At 41.0% G+C, this 21,413-nt stretch overlaps 2 protein-coding genes across 2 annotated transcripts in view; one reads left to right on the top strand and one right to left on the bottom strand.

Moving 5' to 3' along the window:
* rtn4rl1b (reticulon 4 receptor-like 1b) overlaps window positions 1–17,475 on the bottom strand; it is a 154,803-nt gene extending 137,328 nt beyond the window's left edge. The window contains exon 1 of the mRNA XM_059331397.1: window positions 16,764–17,475. Coding sequence (XP_059187380.1) covers window positions 16,764–16,776 — 13 coding nt within the window. The 5' untranslated portion in view covers window positions 16,777–17,475. The remainder of the gene's footprint in view (window positions 1–16,763) is intronic.
* Window positions 17,476–18,559: 1,084 nt separating this feature from the next.
* dph1 (diphthamide biosynthesis 1) overlaps window positions 18,560–21,413 on the top strand; it is a 73,468-nt gene continuing 70,614 nt past the window's right edge. Inside the window, exon 1 of the mRNA XM_059331907.1 lies at window positions 18,560–18,785. Coding sequence (XP_059187890.1) covers window positions 18,575–18,785 — 211 coding nt within the window. The 5' untranslated portion in view covers window positions 18,560–18,574. The remainder of the gene's footprint in view (window positions 18,786–21,413) is intronic.

Raw genomic sequence — 21,413 nt, 5'->3', positions numbered from 1 at the left:
TTTGTTTAGGAAGACAACGGCCATTTGTGCTGTGGTGAATGGATGTCCCTGGCAGGTTTCCCTTAGAGGGAGTCAGGCAAGAGACAGGATGCTTATCCCTGGAGAAACTGCCCAACCCTCTGTGCCAATTTGGGTCCTGCTGCTGGTGCATGATGGGAAAGAAAAATATCCCTCCCTCCCTTTTCCCTCCCCTGTGAAAAGCACCCTGACCTGAATACAGATTCAGACGAATAATACTCGGTCTGTAGACGAGAGCAGACACGACTTTTTGAGTATTCATCATCCAAAATCCCCCCTCTTGCCCCCTTCAAGGTGAGATTTGGGGCGTGAGGACTGCAGCATCATGCTCCGACTCATGAACCGAGTGAGAAAGCACGAGAAAAGACAGGGAGAACACTGTAAGGAGCGAGAAAAACAAGCAAATGTGACTGCGCAGTTGAGAGCTGCAGCCCCAGATTCACAATCATACTGGGAATCACAACACTTTTTAATAATTCAGGATGAATAGAGGAGAAAAAATTCTGCAGCAAGCAAGGAAGCCAAGGAAATGACAGGGAGGAAAAGACTCCAACAACACTCTCCGTGCAAAATTCCCCATTCTGGAGACAAATATGAACGCCTGCTATAGGGTTATGCTATACTTCGGTCTATAGAGAATTCTTTTAGCATAGAGAATTGCTGTGCTGGTTGTTATTTACGACCTTGGCTCACTCACACATTCTCTAGCAACAGTCTACCTCACCATGATGTCTTCATTTTATGTGCAGCTATGCTTATGAATGAGGGAATTCTTAAATCAACTTGGCATGTCAGAAATTTACTATCAATTTCATGTAATCCTAATTGTGCTCTGCCTGTACCTGAGCACACGTGCAAAGTGCAAAACAAAATGTACAATTATTGTGGTTAAATTTTTCAATTTGTCGAAGCACCTGTTCTGTTTTTCAGACAATACTTTCCTTTCAGCGTGGTGTTAAAATCTAATTAATTATTTCTCAAATGAATCAGTTCATTTGGTTGTTTTACTTCTCCCGACCCTAGCCCAAACCACATCTCATTATGTTCCACTATTCTTAATTTCTTACCACTGGCAACAAGGTAGCGAGCAGAAAAAAACATTTGCCAATTAGTCTGAGCCCTTGTGATTTTGCCACTCTTGCTAACAATTCCAATTTACATTAATTATTCATTTTGAGGCCGCACACACAGTTGTCCCTGCCAGAAGGGCTTGAAAGAGAGGAAGTGCTGCGGTGAGATCTAATCATTCGTGTTGACGCTGTTGTGTTTCAAATACCACCACTTAGCATGTCTGTCATCCTCTTTTTCTTGTGTTGGACTATTTCATGTGGATAATGTTGTAAAGCTGTCATGTTCAAATCTATGATGTAGTGCCCCACATCAAATGGGACAATAATATCTTCAATATGTACAAAATACACAATTTTTTCAGCTAGCAAGGTGTACCTAATAAAGTGGCAGTGTGGTCTTCTGCTGCTGTAGCCCATCTGCTTCAAGGTTGGACTTGTTCAGTCTGGACCAGTCTGGCCATTCTCCTCTGACCTCTGGCATCAACAAGGCATTTTGGCCCATTCTTTCGGATCATTCTCTGTAAACCCTAGAGGTGGTTGTCAGATCAGCAGTTTGTGAAATACCCAGGCCAGCCTGCTGGCACCAACAACCATGCCACATTCAAAGTCACTTAAATCACCTTTCTTCTCCATTCTGATGCTCATTTTGAACTTCAGCAGCTCGTCTTGACCATGCCTAAATGCATTAAGTTGCTGCCATTTGATTGCCTGATAAGATATTTGCATTAACAAACAGTTGAACAGGTGTACATAATAAATTGGCCAGTGAGTGTAAATTGTTGTCTTTGTACTGAAACTCCCCGTCTGTCTGCACAATGCTTTCCCTGTGACCTTTGTTACCTGTTTATTTTGTCCATTGAATCTGCATTCACAATGACACTGTGCCATTCATCCCGCAGTCTCTGCAGGAGGCAGCAGCCCAGACAGAAAACACCTTGGTTTATTGTTCATACTTTCTATCTCTTTTCAACAATGCTTTGTTTATTGTTGTGACTGGAGATAAGCTGGAGCTCAGTCAGTGTTTACTGGGCTGCAGGGGTTTAGCATGCTGAGCTGAGGGGTCACAGGACTGGTGCTGAGAGGTCACAGCCTTTATGTTCAGACATACTCTTCAGGGGACTCTGTTTTCTTTGCCCAGTGTAAGTCTAAACACAAATACTATCACACACACACACATACAGACACACACACACTACAAAGATGTGTCTTATTAATCACAAGCCAAAGAAGAGGGAGAGAAAACACACAGCTTGAGTGCAGGCCGAGGGAGAAGACCTGGCTGTGAGTCGGCAGCAACCCAGACAGATGTTGCATACTTGTTGCTTCTCCAGACAGGAGACTCATTTGCACAAATAGGGATGGAAGAAGTCCATAAATAAAAAAACTGCACATTAGAATCAAAAGAAAATTCTAACATTTATTGCTGAATGAGATTTGCAGGAATGAGTTTGAGTTGAGGACTGTCAAATGAAGGTGTGTGCGGTTTATTTTGAAGTTCATTATCTTATCAGCAAGACTCTGTCAGACATCTTTTTTTTAACGTTTGAGCATTTGACAACATCAGAGACAGAGTGAAAATTGTTCTTGAAAGGACAAAAAAAGGAAGGATTTCTTATACTTTTGTAAATTAAAATAAAAGAATGCCCTGGCATCCGCCAGAGTCCCTTAATATATTCATATATTCCAGACATAAACTATATACTGTAACTCTACATAATCTCTAGCACAGAGACCTACAACTTTGCTAGTTTTGTTTTGTTTCCAGAGCTGTATTTTATAAAGGCCTATTTATATATTTTGACACCTGCCATGTCACTTCATTTTTCTGCCGTGTCAACTTCAACTTGTTTTATTTTGGCACTGCAATATTTGTGGAGACAGAGGTACCGAACGCCGCTACACCTTCCAGGCTGGATCACACAATAATCAAGGATCCATTCTGACAGAGGTTTTCTGCAAACATGCATATTGTCTGGTGTGACACAAGCCGCAGTGACATGGCAGAACGCTGAAGGGAACGTCTTAATATGACTCGCCATCTTACCTGAGTCAGCACATTTTCCACTTAAAAGTTGACCTCTGCGTTGTACTTTCAAGCTGTGCAACAAACACTGCGGATCAAAACTCAGACAGATCTTATTTTAAAGCGCAGCAGTTGCCTCAACTACACCAGCAAGCCGACAAGAATGTGACTCATCACATGAACAAGAACAAAGTTTCACTTCGAGTTGTGCTTTTACAATAGAACTCATTACTTTACACTTTACAGTTTGGCGTCAGCAGAAACGAAACAGAACTTTATAGTACAAACTGTTTTGTTTCACACGTACGTGATCATAATATCACATTCTTCAGGAGTGGGCCATGGTGAGTGGATGAGTAGTGTATGGAGGGAGAAAGCTGAAGCCTTTTAGTTCTATAGAAGTGCTTGCACCTGCTAGGTGGGAGGCAGAGAGCTGAAGAGGGCTCATACATCCACCGATGAACAACAATGGTGTGAATCTCCAACAGAGAGAGAGACAGTGTGTGTGTGTGTGTGTGTGTGTGTGTGTGTGTACACCTGCAGCCAGATCGCCCCAGCTGCTCCCACACAGCGCCAAGAGCTATTCCGATCAGCAGGATAATAGTGCCATCATCGCATGGTTTCATAAGCCGGGGTACTCCGTGCAGAGATGAGAAACTGACTAAATGTATGCATTCTAACAGCAAAACAGTTGCAGTGTGTGTGTGTGTGGGGGGTCTGCTGTGAGGGTCCCTGACAGATTGGACTGTGGGCGTGCCTTCTTCTCACTGCCACATCATGAAGCTTGTACTGCGTGGAGCCTCTGGGACGAGGATGATGTTTACATCATAAACAAGGTGTGAAATCTGGAAAGAAGTTTACTGAAATGCTCTTCTTCTTAGTAAGGGGAGCGGGCTCTGATTCATGTGAGCACCTCCATGTTTACTGATCATTTTTGTTTTTCTTTATATCATTCTGCCTTTTTTCTGTCTTCTTCCCATCGTTTATGTCTTTCCTTGAGGAATTATTTTCTTTTACCCATCTAGGAACAAATATATTCCTATTCTAAACGCCATTTCTTTCAGCAAAGCAAAATAAATATAGTTATTAGTAAGTATAATTATCTTTTCAGGCACTAGATGAAACTATTGAATGCCTTGGTTGTATTTGTTTTCTAAGATGTTATAGTTGTTAAGCTTTTTGGATGCTCAATCCAAGATTTTAACATTGCACAGTCAACTGTGGCCGCCTGTGCAGTACTTGTCAGACAGAAACAGATTGATGAGGCCTCCTGAGGTGGTTAACCTGGTATTATTTTACTCTCAAACCATCAGTCATTTCTAAATTGGAGAATATAACTACAAAGGTCATTTAAAGAGAATATGTCAGACTGGAAAGGCTTTACCTGCAGCTGTATATCCATCAATCTCATGTCTCACCAGACAAAAAACTTAACACTTTCATCACCATGCCACAGTTTACAAGCAGAGTAATAATGTAATTATTAACATTATTCATCTGATTACAAAAGAAATTTAATATATTCAGAATATTTTGGATAATATTGCGCTTTATACTAAAAAATAAATAAACACAGCCACAGAACTCCAGTTCACACATCTACAAGCCTTTACAATGCAAATAAAATGTGCATATTCATTATTCACAGTTGGTCAAATCAAATGACCCTTACAAAAACAGAACTGGCACAAACTACAGGTGTGTGGTGTGCATTCTGCAACATGTGGGAGACTGTTTCTTTTGCTTACGTTTTTGTTGCTGCTGTTTCTTTAATTAAAGGCCATAGGGTGAACTTTGCTCTACTAACAGAGGAGCAGTTACTCAAAATGTTCATCTTCAGTGTTAAAAAAAGGAATAAAAACTCCATTACCCATAAAACATCATTAAAAAAATATTAGTTGAGTCACCATTAACGATGCTGCCAACCTTTTAAAACTGCCATTTTTAAAGACATAATAAAACTCTGACAAATGTAATGTTGGCTCATTATAGTTACTTATTTTTTGCATCAACCCGATAACATGTGTGTTTATGTCCTTGTTCATACATACTGTATATGCTCATAGATGTCTGCTGGTTTCTTGAAAAAGTACAATAACCTCATCTGCACTGGTCCAGGGAAATGACCATCAGTCTCAGGGGTCAATGGGCTTCTCATGTCAAACACACACACACACACACACACACACACACACACACACACATATTCCTTCAGATTCCATTACAGCCCACTTTATCTCCTCTTCCCTCGCTTCCCTTCCCATCCTCCCTCCTCCTGTTTCACTCTCTCCTTTTACCCCCTCTCCATTTCAACAACTCTTTGTACTTGCTTTTTTTTCATTGTTGACAATGTCATTGAATCTATTAACTTCCCTTTGCCCAGCACGTCACAGGCTCTCCCTCTGCAACACAATCTGTGTTTAGAAAGAGATCCAGTTTTATACCACTGGCATGCATGCAGACATCTACCTTATACCTCTTTGGCATATTTTGTGGTCTCTCAAAGGGAATGTCTTCTGTTCCCCAGAGAGTGCAAAACAGATATGTAAAGGGATGCAAGCAGAGTAAACAACACAGTCTGCCAAATACAGCCACATAAAACATGTCAAAACATAGTGTTGTGATAACATGGCCAGGTTTTAGTTTGTTATCACGATGCAGGGAAGCTGGGTTAAAAGTTAGATTTGGATTAGTTGACTGACTGATCAGAAGCTACAGGAGGTCCCCGTCTGAATAGTGGCTTCAGAGGCTGTTGTGCACTCAACTACCTAACTCACAGCGACTGTTAACCTCCCCATCCATCAGTGGAGAGAGCAGCCGTGACACAAAAAACCTGCTTCTTCCATTAGAGCCCTGACAGAGCCTAATGCCTGTCCTTGCGCTCTCTCCCTCTCTCTTTGGCCCTGTATCTCTCTGTTACAATAATGAAGTCTTCTGCTTCCCTCTGTTCCTATGAAGTGAGCAACTAAACAAGTCTTTAATAATACTTTTTGTTACCTTCTCCTCAGCGGCTCTTTGTTTCCCTTGATGCCCTCGTCTTTGAGGGATGAGGGGATCCACGTTGGCAATAGTGTGAATTAGCACACAGATGCACTGGGATGAAAGACCAGCTCTTATTATGGCCTAAACGCATGAGCACACTTCTGGGAATAGAGATGTGTAAATGAGCTCCACACACCAAGTGCTGTCTTTTCTGGGCTGTTGTTTTGCTCTTTTAAATAATTGACAAGGCTGTGCTTGTGAAGACAGGGACAAATCTGCTGAGTTAATGTCCCAGCCAGAGGAGTTTTACCACCAAACGCTATCAATTCCCCCCTACATAGAATTGTTACCGCCATGGCAGTTCATAAATCTTATGTAACCCCAGCTCAGCGATATAACAAGTCACTATTCCGCCAGCATGTTCTGTTTATTGTTTTGCTGGAGAGCTGGCAGCGGATGACATCTGCTATATTTACCCTCTAGATTACGTTCCATTTCCAAACAACACTTTAACGTTAGGCAGGTCTCCACATTGGGGCTGTGGACATATTAGCGTGATTGCTGAGGGCAAACTGTTAGCTGTTCCCGGCCATCTGGGGAATAAAGGGACTTGTAGTTTTTATAAGAGTTGGAGCTGTCAGGGGTGCACACATGGCTTAGACACTGATCTTATACTGGGGTGTTGGGGCAGAGCCGTGGCAGTGTTCACTGTCAGACTGTGGCACCTCTGTGTTCCTCGGCCTCCCGTGGGAATTGAGCAGTGTGTGATTGAGGCCTTGACTGGGAGCAGCAGCTACGAGACACAGCATATATGGTAGTGACTATCTATTAGCCTGACAGTTTTTTTTTTCTTTCTTCTTTTCTCTTTTTTTGACTGCAGGCGAGGCAGGATGCAGCTTTCTCTTCAAGGTCCTTTGCCAACCACAGCAGATGGGTGGAAACCTCTCTTCGGAATAAAAACAGCTCTGAGCTTTCCCCTTTTGCTCACCATTAAAATCCTAACTAAAAATCTGCCCCTGCACTGCCAAGGAAAGAAACTCCATATCTGACAGTATTTTCATACAAAGTGGCCTTGCTTCACTTCAGACCACACTGTTGTGACATCTGTCCCTTTGTTGTTCCAAAATGACATCCAAGAACAAGATGACAAAACGCTCTGAGAGTAGTTTGCTTTCCGAGCGGTTTCATCTTAAACAGAAAGGCACCTGGATTTTCGCCTGAGCAACGTGCAAAGGAAGATGCTTCATTAGGATGCACAACTGGAACCCTGCAGGATCAAGGTGATTGGAATATAAAACGACCAGCGACCGGCTTCACTACTCCTCACGACTGTCTGTACGCCTCCATTCTGAAGCAGGGTCTCCCCAGCCACACCTCGCGCCCAAAAAAAGGAAAAGACCCTGCATTATCAGTTAAGAAGGCCAATGATGTGATGCAGAACAATACCAACATACATTAAACGGTCGTACCACTTGCACCATGTGTCACAATCCACCTCTGGATGTCATTTGGGTCCAACAAGGGCTCGGCACTCTTTACCAAGTGCTGGAATAATTAGCTTATCTCTGGCACACAAAACAGCACCTTGCACCTCTATTGTGTGTTTGATGCCCAGTGTTTATGATGCAAGGTCTTATTGGCTTGAATGGTTTCTATGAGTGAGGGCCAATGCTGAAGAGCAAAGCTTGTTAAAGAGGGAAAACAGGCAAATGTCAAGGACTCCGTTCTCATTCACAACAGTGAAATACACTGGGAGAGAGAGTGAGAGAGGTCCATTCTGCACCAGAAATAGATTTCAATTCGATGAAGGTAGGCTGTGAACACAGCATTTGAAATTGACATTTTGAAAAAATAGGGGAAAATTGAAACTGGTAATTCCAATCCATGCGTCTCCCCATTGTACAAGCCTTAATAAGGTCAAAACATGGTTCTGCTTCTGTAAATGACTGAATTTAAGACAATTCTAAGACAATTGTGAGGGATTTGCATATAAAAAGATGTGTGATTGTGGAAAAGACCTTGGCCTATATTCTGTAATTACTACAACTCCATCTGTCTCTGGCCTGCCTTTTAAATAATATTCAGCCATTTCTCTTTTTCGGATTCCAGGGTAAATCCTCTTGTGCTCCTCCAGCCATTATATCAGACAACATCTGGTGCCAGCCAGTATCTCATTGATTCACTCTTAAGTGCTGCTTTCAAGGAAAAGTTGAATATACAACAGCCTTGCTAAAACTTGGATAAATGTAAGGAAAAGTGAAAGCTAACTCTGTTCCAGTAGAGACTGACAAGATTGCAGTGGTTCCGTTCCTCACTGTTAATGCTATAGTAGATGGCTTTTATATTAACAAGCTGTTTTCACTATTTCCTGACAGCAATGTGAGTCAGATAATCTGTGATAAAATCACAATCCTCAGCTTTCTTCTAGATCTCCTCATTGCATTTGCAAGAATCCACCGCATCTGAGCAAAAAAAAATTAAGAGCCCAGTAGTCTTGAACACAGCTGTCAATCATATTAATGACTGCTCATGAACTGTGGTCACAGTAGGCAGCACTGATTGAGTATAAATTTAGATTATGTAACTGCATTGCCTTATTCTCATTTCAAATGTCTCAGATCTTAGTGGACTGTAGCTGTAAAATGAGAACGTCAAGCAAACCTTCTCAGCAGGGAGGGGAGGAGGAGCAGGATGTACCTTAAGTCTTTACCTTAAGTTCTGATGTGTTTTTTTTGCCATGTCCAGTTTCCTGGACTTGCACTTAATTTTAGCTTGCGGCTAATGAACGGCATAATGCAGCAATGTGTGGGATCTCTGACGGCCTGGACAGGTTGATAGTATTTAGTTCGGCTCGAGGTGTGTCGGAGTTTTGATTGACTGACGGGTGACAGACACTCTGCTGAGCAATGGCAACAGAACGCAAAATAACATTGTATAATGAATAGTGTACATATGGTTTCAGTAGCTTGAAATGTGACGTTAGCGCAGCAAATTCTAGGTAATTAATGGGAAATCCTTATGCCACTATGTCTAGAAGTAGGAATGTTGCCAATATCATGATATGCATTTTTTTACCCATAAAAACAAAATACCGGTATAATCGTGAACAATACGATATGGCACACCCCTAGCAGACATGACCTCTGAGAGCACAGGAAGTGCACTGCTGCTTGTTGCTGCTGTATTTCTCGTGTCACAGAAACCACTCAGAGTGAATCTTGTGTTGTTATTATTATCAGTCAGTGATATTTTGGTGTATTTGTTCTGGTACTCTTCACAGATTGCTCTCATCCCCAGCTCTAGCTTTGTGTGCCACCATCAGTACTAGTAATGGCAGCACATAAATCCCCAGGGACCACCAATAGATTATATTTTTAGGTTCATAAAAAGTGCAGCAATTCAAAAAAATGTACAATATTACTACAGACATTCCTGAATCTGAAGACGCAATTTTGAAAGTGTTTAGTTACATAAAGAGTGGGGAAGTGAGATCCAATCAAAAGTCGTCACTCAAGACCAATGTGGAGGTGTGAACAGATGTAGTAAGAGCTGTCCATTTCTGATCGGATCACCCAAGACGTATGTTAATGCCAGGTCTGAACATTGCCTTAGAGTGGGTCTGAGTTTTAAGTGGCTCTGCAGTTGCAGTATCACAGGCCACAGCGTGCATTAACATCACAGGACAGAATTAATCCTAAAGTCTGCAGCAATTACCTGAGCCCCGACTGTTCCTAAAAGTCAGTCCGAGCTGTGAAAGACATATGAGCACAGATAACATTTTCCAGAGCACAGACAAGGCAGATATTACAAGCACTAAGCTCAGATGTGACTGTGACACCAGCCTGTCTCATTAAAGTCCTGGACGAGGAGGCCGGCTTTTGTGGAGCTGTGGAGCAAGAGGTGAGGGGAGCAATAGAGCCAAAGACAGGAGATTTGAAAAAAATGGAATGGAAAGATGATTGTTGCTCCTCTTTGCTCATCACATTCCCCACTGAGTGTTTTAATTTCACTCAGCAGTTAGAGCAGAAACTTTCATTTGGAAGCATCTTTAAACCTGCACACTCCAGAGACTGAATTAGCAGTTGTTTTCACGTCAAACATCTTGAAATAAATTAGTTCTGACTGTGACATGGATGGAGTGTGAGATTAATCTGAGGCATAATAAATAAGATGAATCAATGCCAGGAGTCAGATCAGTTCAGACTTAATGTCACACAGGAGGGTATGCGTGCTTAACCCAGTCACCAGAATAAATGTTGGCATTGTACATTTCTGCAAAACTGCAAATATGTTGAACCTTGACATTTTTGGAACCACAAGAACAATGAATCTCAACGTTTCTGAACTACTGCACCCTGCCGTGGTAATTATAAAGAAAAGAAAAGTAATTGGTTATGTTTTGGCAACAAAACTAATTGGTAATGGTTAGTAAAAAAAAAATACTACTGGACACAGTTTCAATAGAGATTTGAAAAAAAAAACTACTGGACGCAGTTATGTAGATAACATAGAGCCTGACAAGTTCACATACATAAATTGATTTAAAGGGTAAAATAAACGTAGCAAAATTTACTTTAGAATTCACACGATCTGTACTCTGAAAGTCTGGCGTCTGTCTAAACCGTCCAACGACCAAACCTCCTTCTTTCAAGGACTGTGACAGTTGAAAGAAGTATGTACTAGTACTATGTCACCAGCCTAAAGCTAAAGAGTACTGCAGAAACATACAATTCCAACATTTTTTCCTGTACATTTTGGCTGGCACACCACTATGTTCCCATCCCAATACATGCCGTGCTTTTGAGCTCACATACAAACCAAACGACACATCTGTTCCTTTCTTTACTTGATAATAAGGAACAGAAATGTACATGACAGACGCTCTCTTCTCTCCTTCTCTTAACCTCTGCTCTATCTTGCCGTGATATGCCAGTCTATCTTGAGGACTTGCTAACTCTCAATGCCAAAAAGGGCAGATGCCCAGGTGCTGGTGTAGCTGAATTGCTGTCCTCAGCACACAAAGGCAATGTCGCCTGGGGAGGATGGCTCAGGAAGGGGGAGAGCTGTCAAAGTAACAGGAGAGCACCTGGGATTACTGTCAACCGTCTCCTGGACTATCTCCCTCTGCCCCTCCCCCACCTCCCGCCTGTCTCCTAAGATCTATGGCATTCTCATTGACATTGACCTTTAAACTCCAATTAGCCACTTAATCAGAAATTAATTATTAATATTAGAAAAACCAACAGGGCTTAGGTTGTTTGTCTCTTTCACCTCATTATCATCCGCTAATGACCATCCTTGCATCTCATTTCCACAACAAAGGCTGAGGAGATGGTGTTTGCACAAGAATCAGGTGATTTTTTCAAAAGGGCAAACGGAGATGGGCAGAATTTTTTCCACGCATGTGCTGTAATTTTCACCCCTGACTCCCCTTCCAAGTCGGAATGTCCTGTGGATTTAATCACTCAGATGTCTCTTCAGACTGCATAAATAAGAGAGTCCTCAGCTGCATAAGAGCACTGCATCCACTTCTGAACTCCGGGCCCTCGTGCTTTAATTCAGTGTGAAATGGTTGACAGGGAAGTGTGAAAATGGCCTCCGGGAAAAAAAACAACAGTTCATTGGGAAAAAAAGTGACATGCAAAACCAGTCAGAGCTGTCTTCTACACACACACACACACACACACACACACACACACACAAATACACATATACACACTTGTTAATTATTTGTCATCTTCTGTTAGGTGTCACGTGGTGAAACTGTGCCAGAGGCTTCCATGGAAACACTCCTGAGTATTGGCCACTAAATAAATGGGTTTTGGTTTCGAACAATCTCCTTTGGCTAAATAAGATGTTTGGAATGCAATGACAGAGCTAGGGGGTGCATTGTGTTTCAGTATAATAAATGCGACTCAGCTTTCCAATAATTGGTAATGTTCCTCTGTCAATTACTCTGACGCTGCGTTTTTCTGGGCTGAATCTACAGCAAGGCAATGGGTCAATTTGTTAAGTTTTTGCTTGCCCTATCCAATAACATTGCATGTGAATCTCAATTTCCTGCCTCAACTTGATGTCTTGATTAGCCTGAATCTTACCCTTTAAACAGAAGAAGGTATTTTTTCAACACGTGTCAGAGAGGAGAAGAAGTGTTGTCCTCCTCTCAGATTTGCTTTCTATTTTTCAGGCAGCTTAGATAGATTTAGGGGATCAGTTTTGAGGTTTATATTTTTTGCTCCTCTCTACATTATCCTCTTCACTTCTCTTCAAACCTCCTCTCCTCTAAACCCTCAGTCATCAGTCCACACTGCCTCTCACCCGCACGGAAACAGAAGCCGGGCTGAAAAGTACAACAATGCAGAGTTGACAAGGAGTGATAGTGGGAGGCTGACACTGTGAGAGGATTAGGAAGATGATAATATGAGCAGGGAATCTATTCTCTTTAAATAGAACTCTCTCTCTGGGCTTGACGATGGCTCAAAGTTTGCAACATATTACAGTGACAGATGGGCATTTATTGCTCTTGTGGAAATTCATGTCGTCATATTAAATCACTTGCATGGGGTTTGCTTCAGGGTGCTGCCCGCGTGTCCTACTCAGGAACAAAGAGAGACCATTTGTTTTTATGTCTTCAATATTTTCGCCTTACAATCACCAACATAGCGCTTGATGTTTATGAGTTCAAACATCTCCCTGGCAGAGGAGAGGAGCCCCTTGATGTGTTTGGTTATTAGATATGTTGGAGAGCAGAATTGTAGCTCTGCTGGCTGAAGAGCCGCTCTGACGCCACCATGAGATACAAGTGAGCAGAGCCGGAAAGCTGAGGCCACAGGTGTTTCCCTTGTGCTGCATTCATTGTGCTGAACTCATTAATGGCAAATCTTCTAACCTTGTCTGCTAAACAACAACACGAGCAATGTGCTACTTTAACGTCAGCGCTCGTAATTGCGGTTGATTTACGAAATACGATTACTAAATGCTACAAGATTTCATAATCGCTACAAGTAATTATCTCTGCATATTGTCAATCAGTGGAGATGGAAGATTAAGAAACAGACTGTGGTTTTTTTTGTTTTGTTTTTGATGATATGTTTATGACAGAATGTTCAAATTCTCAATTAATTAGCATTCATACAACTGCGGATGTGCTTGCCAGTGTGCACAAACATAAAGCTTACATGATCTGTAGTGTTCTTACAAACCCCTTTGTTCTCTCTCAGCTAAACTCCATTAAAAAATGCTCATCACGTTAAATGAAGTCAATGCAAATGCTTTTCCCAATTAGTCTTATCTTGCAAGTCTGACACTTACAAAAAGCAAACCTCACTGTATTTGGGTGTGCAAGTGTGTGCGCCTATGTGTGTACACACACACTCTTCTGCTTGTGTGAGCCCTTTTGAGTCCTACTTTATGTTAAAATTAAATTTATGGTTGATGATGGATTAGCTTAAAGTTTAGGTGTAAGACTTGAGGCAAGACATGTAGTGCTTGTACTGCTGTAGATACTTAAAGCTGCTTATCAGTGGTTTTGCATGTTTTAGCTTATTAAGTACAACTTATGTATATGTTACATTAAAGACAAGATATACCACTTTTCCAGAGCATATGTTGTCATTGATTTCTTGGCTCACAGGCAGCCATCAATTTCAGTTCATGCAAGTACAGTTTGAAAATCAACTCGTAGAGACTCTAAACTACTTGAGACAAGGAATCACAATGTGTATTTAGTTGCTTTTGTTTTGCATTTATTAGGTTGCTTTGAAAAAGCACAGCTAAGAAGTATTTGTAAAATAATTTCTCTCTGTAATAGCATCATGCAACATTGATTGAAGGGATTAAAAAATGTGCTCGAATTTATGTGTGTGATTTTCTCAAGCATGTTTCAAGTCTGTACGAATTGATTTTCGTGCTGTTCTGAAATGAATAGGAAATGGTGGCTGCCCATGGGAGTGAGAAAATCCATGACATCCAGGTCAACAATGCATTTGTAGTGAATGGACTGAAACATGCAAAACGATTCAGCCGAGCAAACACATAATGATAGAAGCACAAGCTTGTGTGTGTTCATCTTTGGGTTTGAGGGGCTCGCACATTTCTATGCTTGTCTTCATGGACCATTTGTTAGGTGCCTAACACCGTCCAGTCCAAAAGGTGGCATAAAGCAAGAAAAGCCTCAGCTGAGCCTCCTCCAATAATCCTGAATAACATGTAGCAGGAATTAGAACACGTCACAGCATGGTATATTCAGTGGACATCTCGTCCTTTCCATCTCAGAGCTGTTCTGACAGATCATCCCTTGTGCCCGCTCTATGGCTGACTGCTTTTGAGGAAAAGAGAGATTGTGCACGCGAGACAGTGAGATAGACGGAAAATTCAATATGGAGATGGAGTGACATGTATGTTTGCATGGATACATAAATGTACCCAGAGACACACTCACTCACACATGTCGTCGTTCTATAAGCCACAGAAAAGACACACAATCTCAGTCACAAACACCATTCCGACTGTTTAAACAAAGATATGAGGACTATGTTGTCTCACCTGCAGTTGAATACACACCACAACCAGTGTACATGTCTAGACATATTTGTGGATGGCTTGGACATGAGCATACCTTGTCGCAGCATTGATCAACCTGTACAAACTCATGGCCCGCAGATGAAGAGATCAGCAGACTGTCAGACAAAGTGTGAACCAAAGGGCCATCATAAAAACTACTCGGCCACTCCATTAACATGATAATTAGGCACAGCAGGCCACAATGTGAGGCCCCAACCTGGGAGGTACTGTCTGTGTGTGTCAGCTAACACACTTTCTTTCAATGTGTTTGTGAATGGTGGATCCGTCACAGTAAATGCCGTGCCCAGTGCTTCAGCCAGGCTCCCTAGAATGTGTTATTTTAGGTGCAAAAAAATTCAAATTCACCAGAGAACCTCTGCGATGTTCCTGCCAACGCTGACGCATCTCTGCCTCACTATTGTAGACTCAGACGTGCTGGCATACTGAGCACTTTTGGCAGACTGGTGAAATCTGTACTTTGAAGTCGTTTGTCTTGAATTAAGTGATTTTCTGTCCGGCACTGAGCTGTGGTAAGACAGCTGATTCACACACAAAGACCTTGGGCAGAGCAGGGCAAGAGCATGTTTGGAGTACAAAATCCTCAAATGCCAATCACCTCTGGATTCAGCTCTCTATTTAATCCTCAATATAAATTTAAGATGAATGCACGCTGTGGGAAATCATCTGCTTGAGGATCTGTTGTTGATAATGATACATTACAACAGTAATAGCATTTACCAACATGTCCATTAGTTTGACAGAACACAGAGGCAGACATGTTTGCTCATACATTAAACAGTAAAGAGCTTCTTCTGGAACGCAACCATGACTCATGCTAGTTCTCTCTTAAAATCCAGACATAACACTTCTCTTAAACGATGAATAGATCAGATTATGAGAAGCTGTCAGGATGCAGGTTTAGACAATAAGGCCTTCCCTCAAAGCTGTTATAGCTATAAGCACTCATCACCGCGGTGTGTTTCATCTCGACTGTTGGAACAGCAATAATCGATCTGATGGCAGCAAGAAAAACATGTTGTTTTTCTCTGCCCCTGAGGCACACAGCACAAACACACACACGCTCTAAACAGATGGTTTTTCACCAGAAGGAATAAACAAACACAAACACAAGCAGTAATTGTTGTACGGTGACCCCCACCAAGTATGTTTCTGTGGGTTTGAGTATCTCTTAAACTACTTTTGTTCAATAAAAACTGAATAAAATAACATAACAAAAGAGCAGGCTTGTTCTCACTCATGACAAAGTGATATACATGGCTTGGTCGAATGCAGTGGTTTGTAAAGTGGGGTCTAGGGACCTCCAGGGGTCCCTGGGGGCTCCAAGGGCTCCAGGAAAACAAGGAAGAGCTTAATTTCACTATTATTCCACTCCCTCGATAACAGCACAATGGGAGGATGTATTACTGCAATCTATCCTCATTAGACATTAGTTTCCAGACATCCAGTGCAGACAGTTATGCAGCTGTGTGGCTAATTAAAGCATGGAAAGAGAGAAACTGTTCCATGGGACAAAATCATATAGGAGTTTGTTGTCTAATGTGTATCTGTCTGGGGCATCTTGATATTAAAGCTTTGAGGAGCTCTTCCCTTTTATATGAGGTGCTAAAGGTCTTGAGTGTTCATATAGTGTGTAGCCAGCGGAGAATAACCTTGTGAACTGCGGTTTGATCCATCACATCTAGATGTACTGACACACAGCAAATAATAATGCTTCAGCACAGAGTGCAATGCTCGGAGAGATAGCCTTGTGACCTGGGTACAACTCATAAACTGCAGTGCGGCATCAGCTGTATTAATATCACACAGTCGTCCCCATGTTTCCTCACGAAAAAATGAATATTTCAGCCCAGAAATCTTCAGTGCGTGTTGTGCAAATTAAAGATGTGCTTCAAATGGCGCACCGTCTGTAATAACACATCTGCGGGGCAACGTGGTGCATTATGAATGTGCCATATTTAAACATGTTTTTTTTTTACCGTATAAAGTAGCAGACATGGACGCACCACTCGCCTCACGGCTGCGTAATAAGAAGAAAATGGACAGAATCGCGTAATTGATTTGAAGGCTAAAGTTGAGACTTTACTCACCCCTTTTGAACATTTTGTAGGCCTAGGTGTATTTCGTCTTCTGTCCTCTGAGAATCATCTATTCTTATATTCCAGACTTAAAACTTGTGCGCTTTAGTTTTGAAGTTGATCCGGAGCTTTTCGTGGCTCGTCGTGTGAATGTCAGTTGTCACTCCTCGGGATTTTCTTGCGATCCACTGTATTGAGTTGCACTGCAGACTGGCGTGGATGTGATAAACATTGACAACAAACAATAATTTCCTTTTCCACAAAGTCTGGCGGACCGTGTAGTCGGACCTGGGAAATTAGGCGACAATCATTGCGGAACAGACGCGCTAAAATCATCCCCTCGGTCCGGAACAATGGTAACTCCAGTGTGTGTGATGAGCACAGTAGTCCGATACAACCTCTGATAGCCAACTCCTTTTTTTAGACGCAAATCACCGTACAGGCTGCAATCAGTTCTGGGGGCAAGTCGACGGTGAACACCAGCAGTCCCCCCAAAAAACCCCACAGATGTTTAAATTCAAGTGGCCAATCTCAAATTCTTCCCCCGGTGCGTCAGAGCCGTTCAAATCGCATCATATTCGTTAAAATCTCTAATTAACATAAGTTATTTGGATTCACATTCCGCCTCTGATGTCGGATTATAAACGCAGACTCCTCAAATCCTCCTTAATAATGCAGACTTTGATGCCTTCGGTTTCCTTAAAATCCCCTCCTTTTTTCAGCTCTCCTCTCCTCTCCTCTTCTCTCCCCTCCACTCGTAATTGTTATATTTCTGTGATCTTGTCTGTGAAGATCTCTCTGCTTTCCACCTCTGGATCAGAGCTTGATGCGCTCAAGGAGGGAGAAAGTGTGTTGTACTGCCTCAGCTGCTCCACCGGGCAGCATCCTGCTCCATCCCTCTCACTGCCTCTGTCCCTGTGTGCCAGCCTGACACTCACTGCTCCCTGACACCAGAGGTCTTCATAGTAAATATGATATGACACAGCAGGACCAATAGCTCTACTACATGTAACAGCAAAGTATTAATCAGGAGACAAAAAGAAACATTAGGAGAAATTTCCTGTGTGATGCTCTTTACTCTGCAGAGGGAGACATCCTTCATAAAAGCCAAATCCAATGTGCTGATCAAATAGCCTCCACCCAGATCAATATCATATAGATAATGGACTAATGCATTAGGTCATCTATCTCTCTCTCTCTCTCTCTCTCTCTCTCTCTCTCTCTCTCTCTCTCTCTCTCTCATATAATAATAATAATACTGATACGTATTATTACAGTATGTATTTATCAAAGCACAATATTTGGAAAGGCTCATTTAAAAAAACTTTAATTAAACGAATTATATTTTATATGCATTTTATTTTTAATCAATTTAAAAAATGAACTTCCCTGAATTAGTTGTCCGATATAAATTCCCATCACTGTTGTATTTTATTTAATTTTTGTGTTTTATTTTCATTTCATATTTTTTTCTAATTTATTTCCTTTTTCTTTCTCTTTCTTTTTGCTACTTTGCTACATGTAAATGTAAGTAAAGCGAAAATAGGGTTGAAACAGGGAATAACGTTGGCTGTAAAATATTTTTGTTTTAATTTATGCTTTTTTATTTAATCTATCAATCCATTGTTTTACTGCCTTTTGTTTTTATTTTTGCTCCTCTTCAGTTATTGTATTTGCATGGTATGTAAAGCACTTTGAAACTGCATTAGCGTATAAACTGTGCGATACACTTCTTTCTATATATATTTTTTTATCATTATTGCCACAATATACATTGCACTTCAACCATAGACTGTATATAAATACGACTTCAACCCATATAAATGTCCCGTATTGATCTGTCCCGGTTTATCACTGTGGTCCTGCTGTCCCGTTCAGTGACGATCGATCGCATCGGTGCTCGACTGCTTTTCACTTTCCTCTTCAGTCGATTGGTTGCGGCTTCCTCTTCCTCACATGTTTCATGTTTGGGAGAAAGAAACATGGCAGAGCTAACGAGTGAAGTCCAGGTTGTTCCTGTCAAAAAGCCCACAGGTAAATATTAACATCGGATATGAAACATTTAATACAGTAAGAAGGGAAAATATATAGCCGAACTTCTATGAGCTACCTGGCTTCCTCGCTGATGAAGCGTAGCTCACACTCAGCTGTTTTCAACATAATAACACAGCAGTGTCTCTGTAATGCAAACAAGAAAAAGAGTAACTGCTTCTTGTGTGCTGTGCATGGTGTTTAGTTGCTACCCAGCTGTGTTCAGCAGGAAAACATTTGTTTTTGTTGCCTGAGAGTTAGCATCCTATCAGTGTCGGTGAGACTTAATGAGTGTGACGCACATGAGGCAACTGACAACTGAGTGATGTGTTTAAGGACTTATGAAAGATGGTGTATGTTTCCTTGCCACTGTACCTGCCATCAAACGTAGCGTTTTATCTGATTGCAGAAATACTTGTCGTTGAACGCAACATCTCAGATGATAGTCATTTTCTCAGCCTGATTTCTCAGGATTGCATCATGCTGGGAACATTTTCAATCTGCACTTTAAACTGTGTTTCCACTCAGGACTTGTTGCATAGAATACAAACACAACATATTGATATACTGACACTGATATAGGACCACTTTAACAGGAGCTTGTTGCAGTGATCTAGCCTCTAGTTGGCTCCTTTTTGCAAAAATAAATAAATAAACAGGGCCCTCCATGCCAAAATTCAACCTTTATTTAAAAAGGAAGTGAGCAGAGAAGTTAGACCTTCTCTTGCAGTTGTCCCGCTCCCCTTTCAAAACCTTAACTACAAGCATGTTTTTGTAAATACTGAATCATATTGTTCTGATAATTTTACTTAGGCTCTAACATTGAATCTATTATGAAAGACGAATGTAAATCATGAAAGGAAAAAGTAAAGGCTGTTAACTCTGCTTCAAAATATTTAATTTGTCTCACTTATAAAGTATTTAACATATGTATATGTTTTTAATAACAAGCATGAAACGAAGTTGTGATTAATCAAACTTTCATCTCTTCAAATGGCTGCTTTTCCTCTGATGATGATATAAGTTGATGCGGAAATGGCAGTAAAAATGGTCAGGAAGGTTCATTTTTGCTGACAATTTAAAGATAGCCTGTAGTGAATCGGGCTGTGATGGTTTGTCATTTTTAAAAGGTGAGATCAAGAGAATAGTATATCTTTATTCCTGTTTGCAATCAGGACTAACTTCAAATTAAAAAGTGGATCTAGCAATTGGCCTAAGGCTTGTAGGAGTTAATTAGCTGAATGTGCAGTATTAGAAGTACAGAACTGTATCATCTGCATAAAGACGGCTATTACAACTTGTTATTAAGGATGTAATTGTGTAATATTGGGGGTAAGAATAAGAGCAGGATTGATGTGTGAGTTTGCTATATTATCACAAAAATATCAGTATCTACGTTGCATTGTCCCATATGAAAACCTTTTTCTTACAGAATACATAATGCAGTAAAAAATGGTTGAGGTGATATAGAGAAATGGTGTCATTATCACATGGTTTCCAGCTGATCACTGGATAAATAAGTATGATAAATAACAAAAGCTATTTGTTTAAGAAAGCAGCCTTTGCTTAGTCATCTCAATGCAAATTTGATAAAAAAAAGATGTATTTTCATACCAGCTCACAAATTCTTTATATGTTGGTAATCATGTGTTCCCATCTTGGTCAGGCCCTAGTAAAAATACAGAACAGTAATTTCCCCAAATCACACATTGCTGTCTATGAGACAGGTAGACCTGAAAGCTTTTGGAAGATTTATAATCATAACCAATATCACAAAGCGTCAGTCGGAGCACAGCTCTGAAGCCAGATTGGTGAGGACTTAACACAGAATCTTTTGAGAGGAATGATTTGAGCTGGTAGCAAACTAACGACTCCAAGATCTTAACAAGACAGGACAGTTTGGAAATTGGCTGATAGTTATTAAGATTATTTTTATCACCACCCAAATCCAACCGAAATGGTTTGAACTGTCCGTCCGTCAACTCCAGTGGGTCTTTTTCTCTCTGACTAGCAATGTCAAAAAGTCACACACACAGCAGATCATCTCTATATTAAGTGAGATGATGCACGCCTGTTGATATAGAGGTGGAAGGTGATGATGATCCTTGTGGCCCACATCTAAGAAGAGTCTGCAGAGAAAAGTCTATACAAGTTCTGAAAGGAGACGACCTGACAGGTTATTTTCTAATCAAGTAAGAAGCAGGAGTTCTCAATGTTTTTCAGCCATTTGGAGAAATAAGTAAGACAGAGCAGGAGCAGCAGTTTTGATTGACTGCATTTTTGTTTGTTTTAATTTATGATTAAAATATGTAATTTTCTTGGACTGTGCCTCGACAATAGCTCCAGTCAACTGAGCAATTAAGCTGTAAAAGTGGAAAACAGTGTCATTGGTGTCTGGAGGCAAAGATTTATAGAGAAAGCCATTGTGACTGCATGAATTATGACAACTGTGGTGTGTGACTTTTTTTAATCAAGTTTTGCATTCACATTTTTTGTAGAATAAATACCTTTCCAAATAAAACACAATATGCATTCGAATGAGTTGTTTATTAAAGTCAACACAGTAAAGTAGTGGATCGTCCCGCTGTGAACAGTGAAAGTTTAAGCCCATTAAAAATGACCAATAATCAC

Source organism: Centropristis striata, chromosome 4 (assembly GCF_030273125.1).
Source record: "Centropristis striata isolate RG_2023a ecotype Rhode Island chromosome 4, C.striata_1.0, whole genome shotgun sequence".
Taxonomy (NCBI): domain Eukaryota; kingdom Metazoa; phylum Chordata; class Actinopteri; order Perciformes; family Serranidae; genus Centropristis; species Centropristis striata.
Note: the sequence above shows the minus strand (reverse complement) of the source record. Positions and strands in the feature narration are given on the sequence as shown.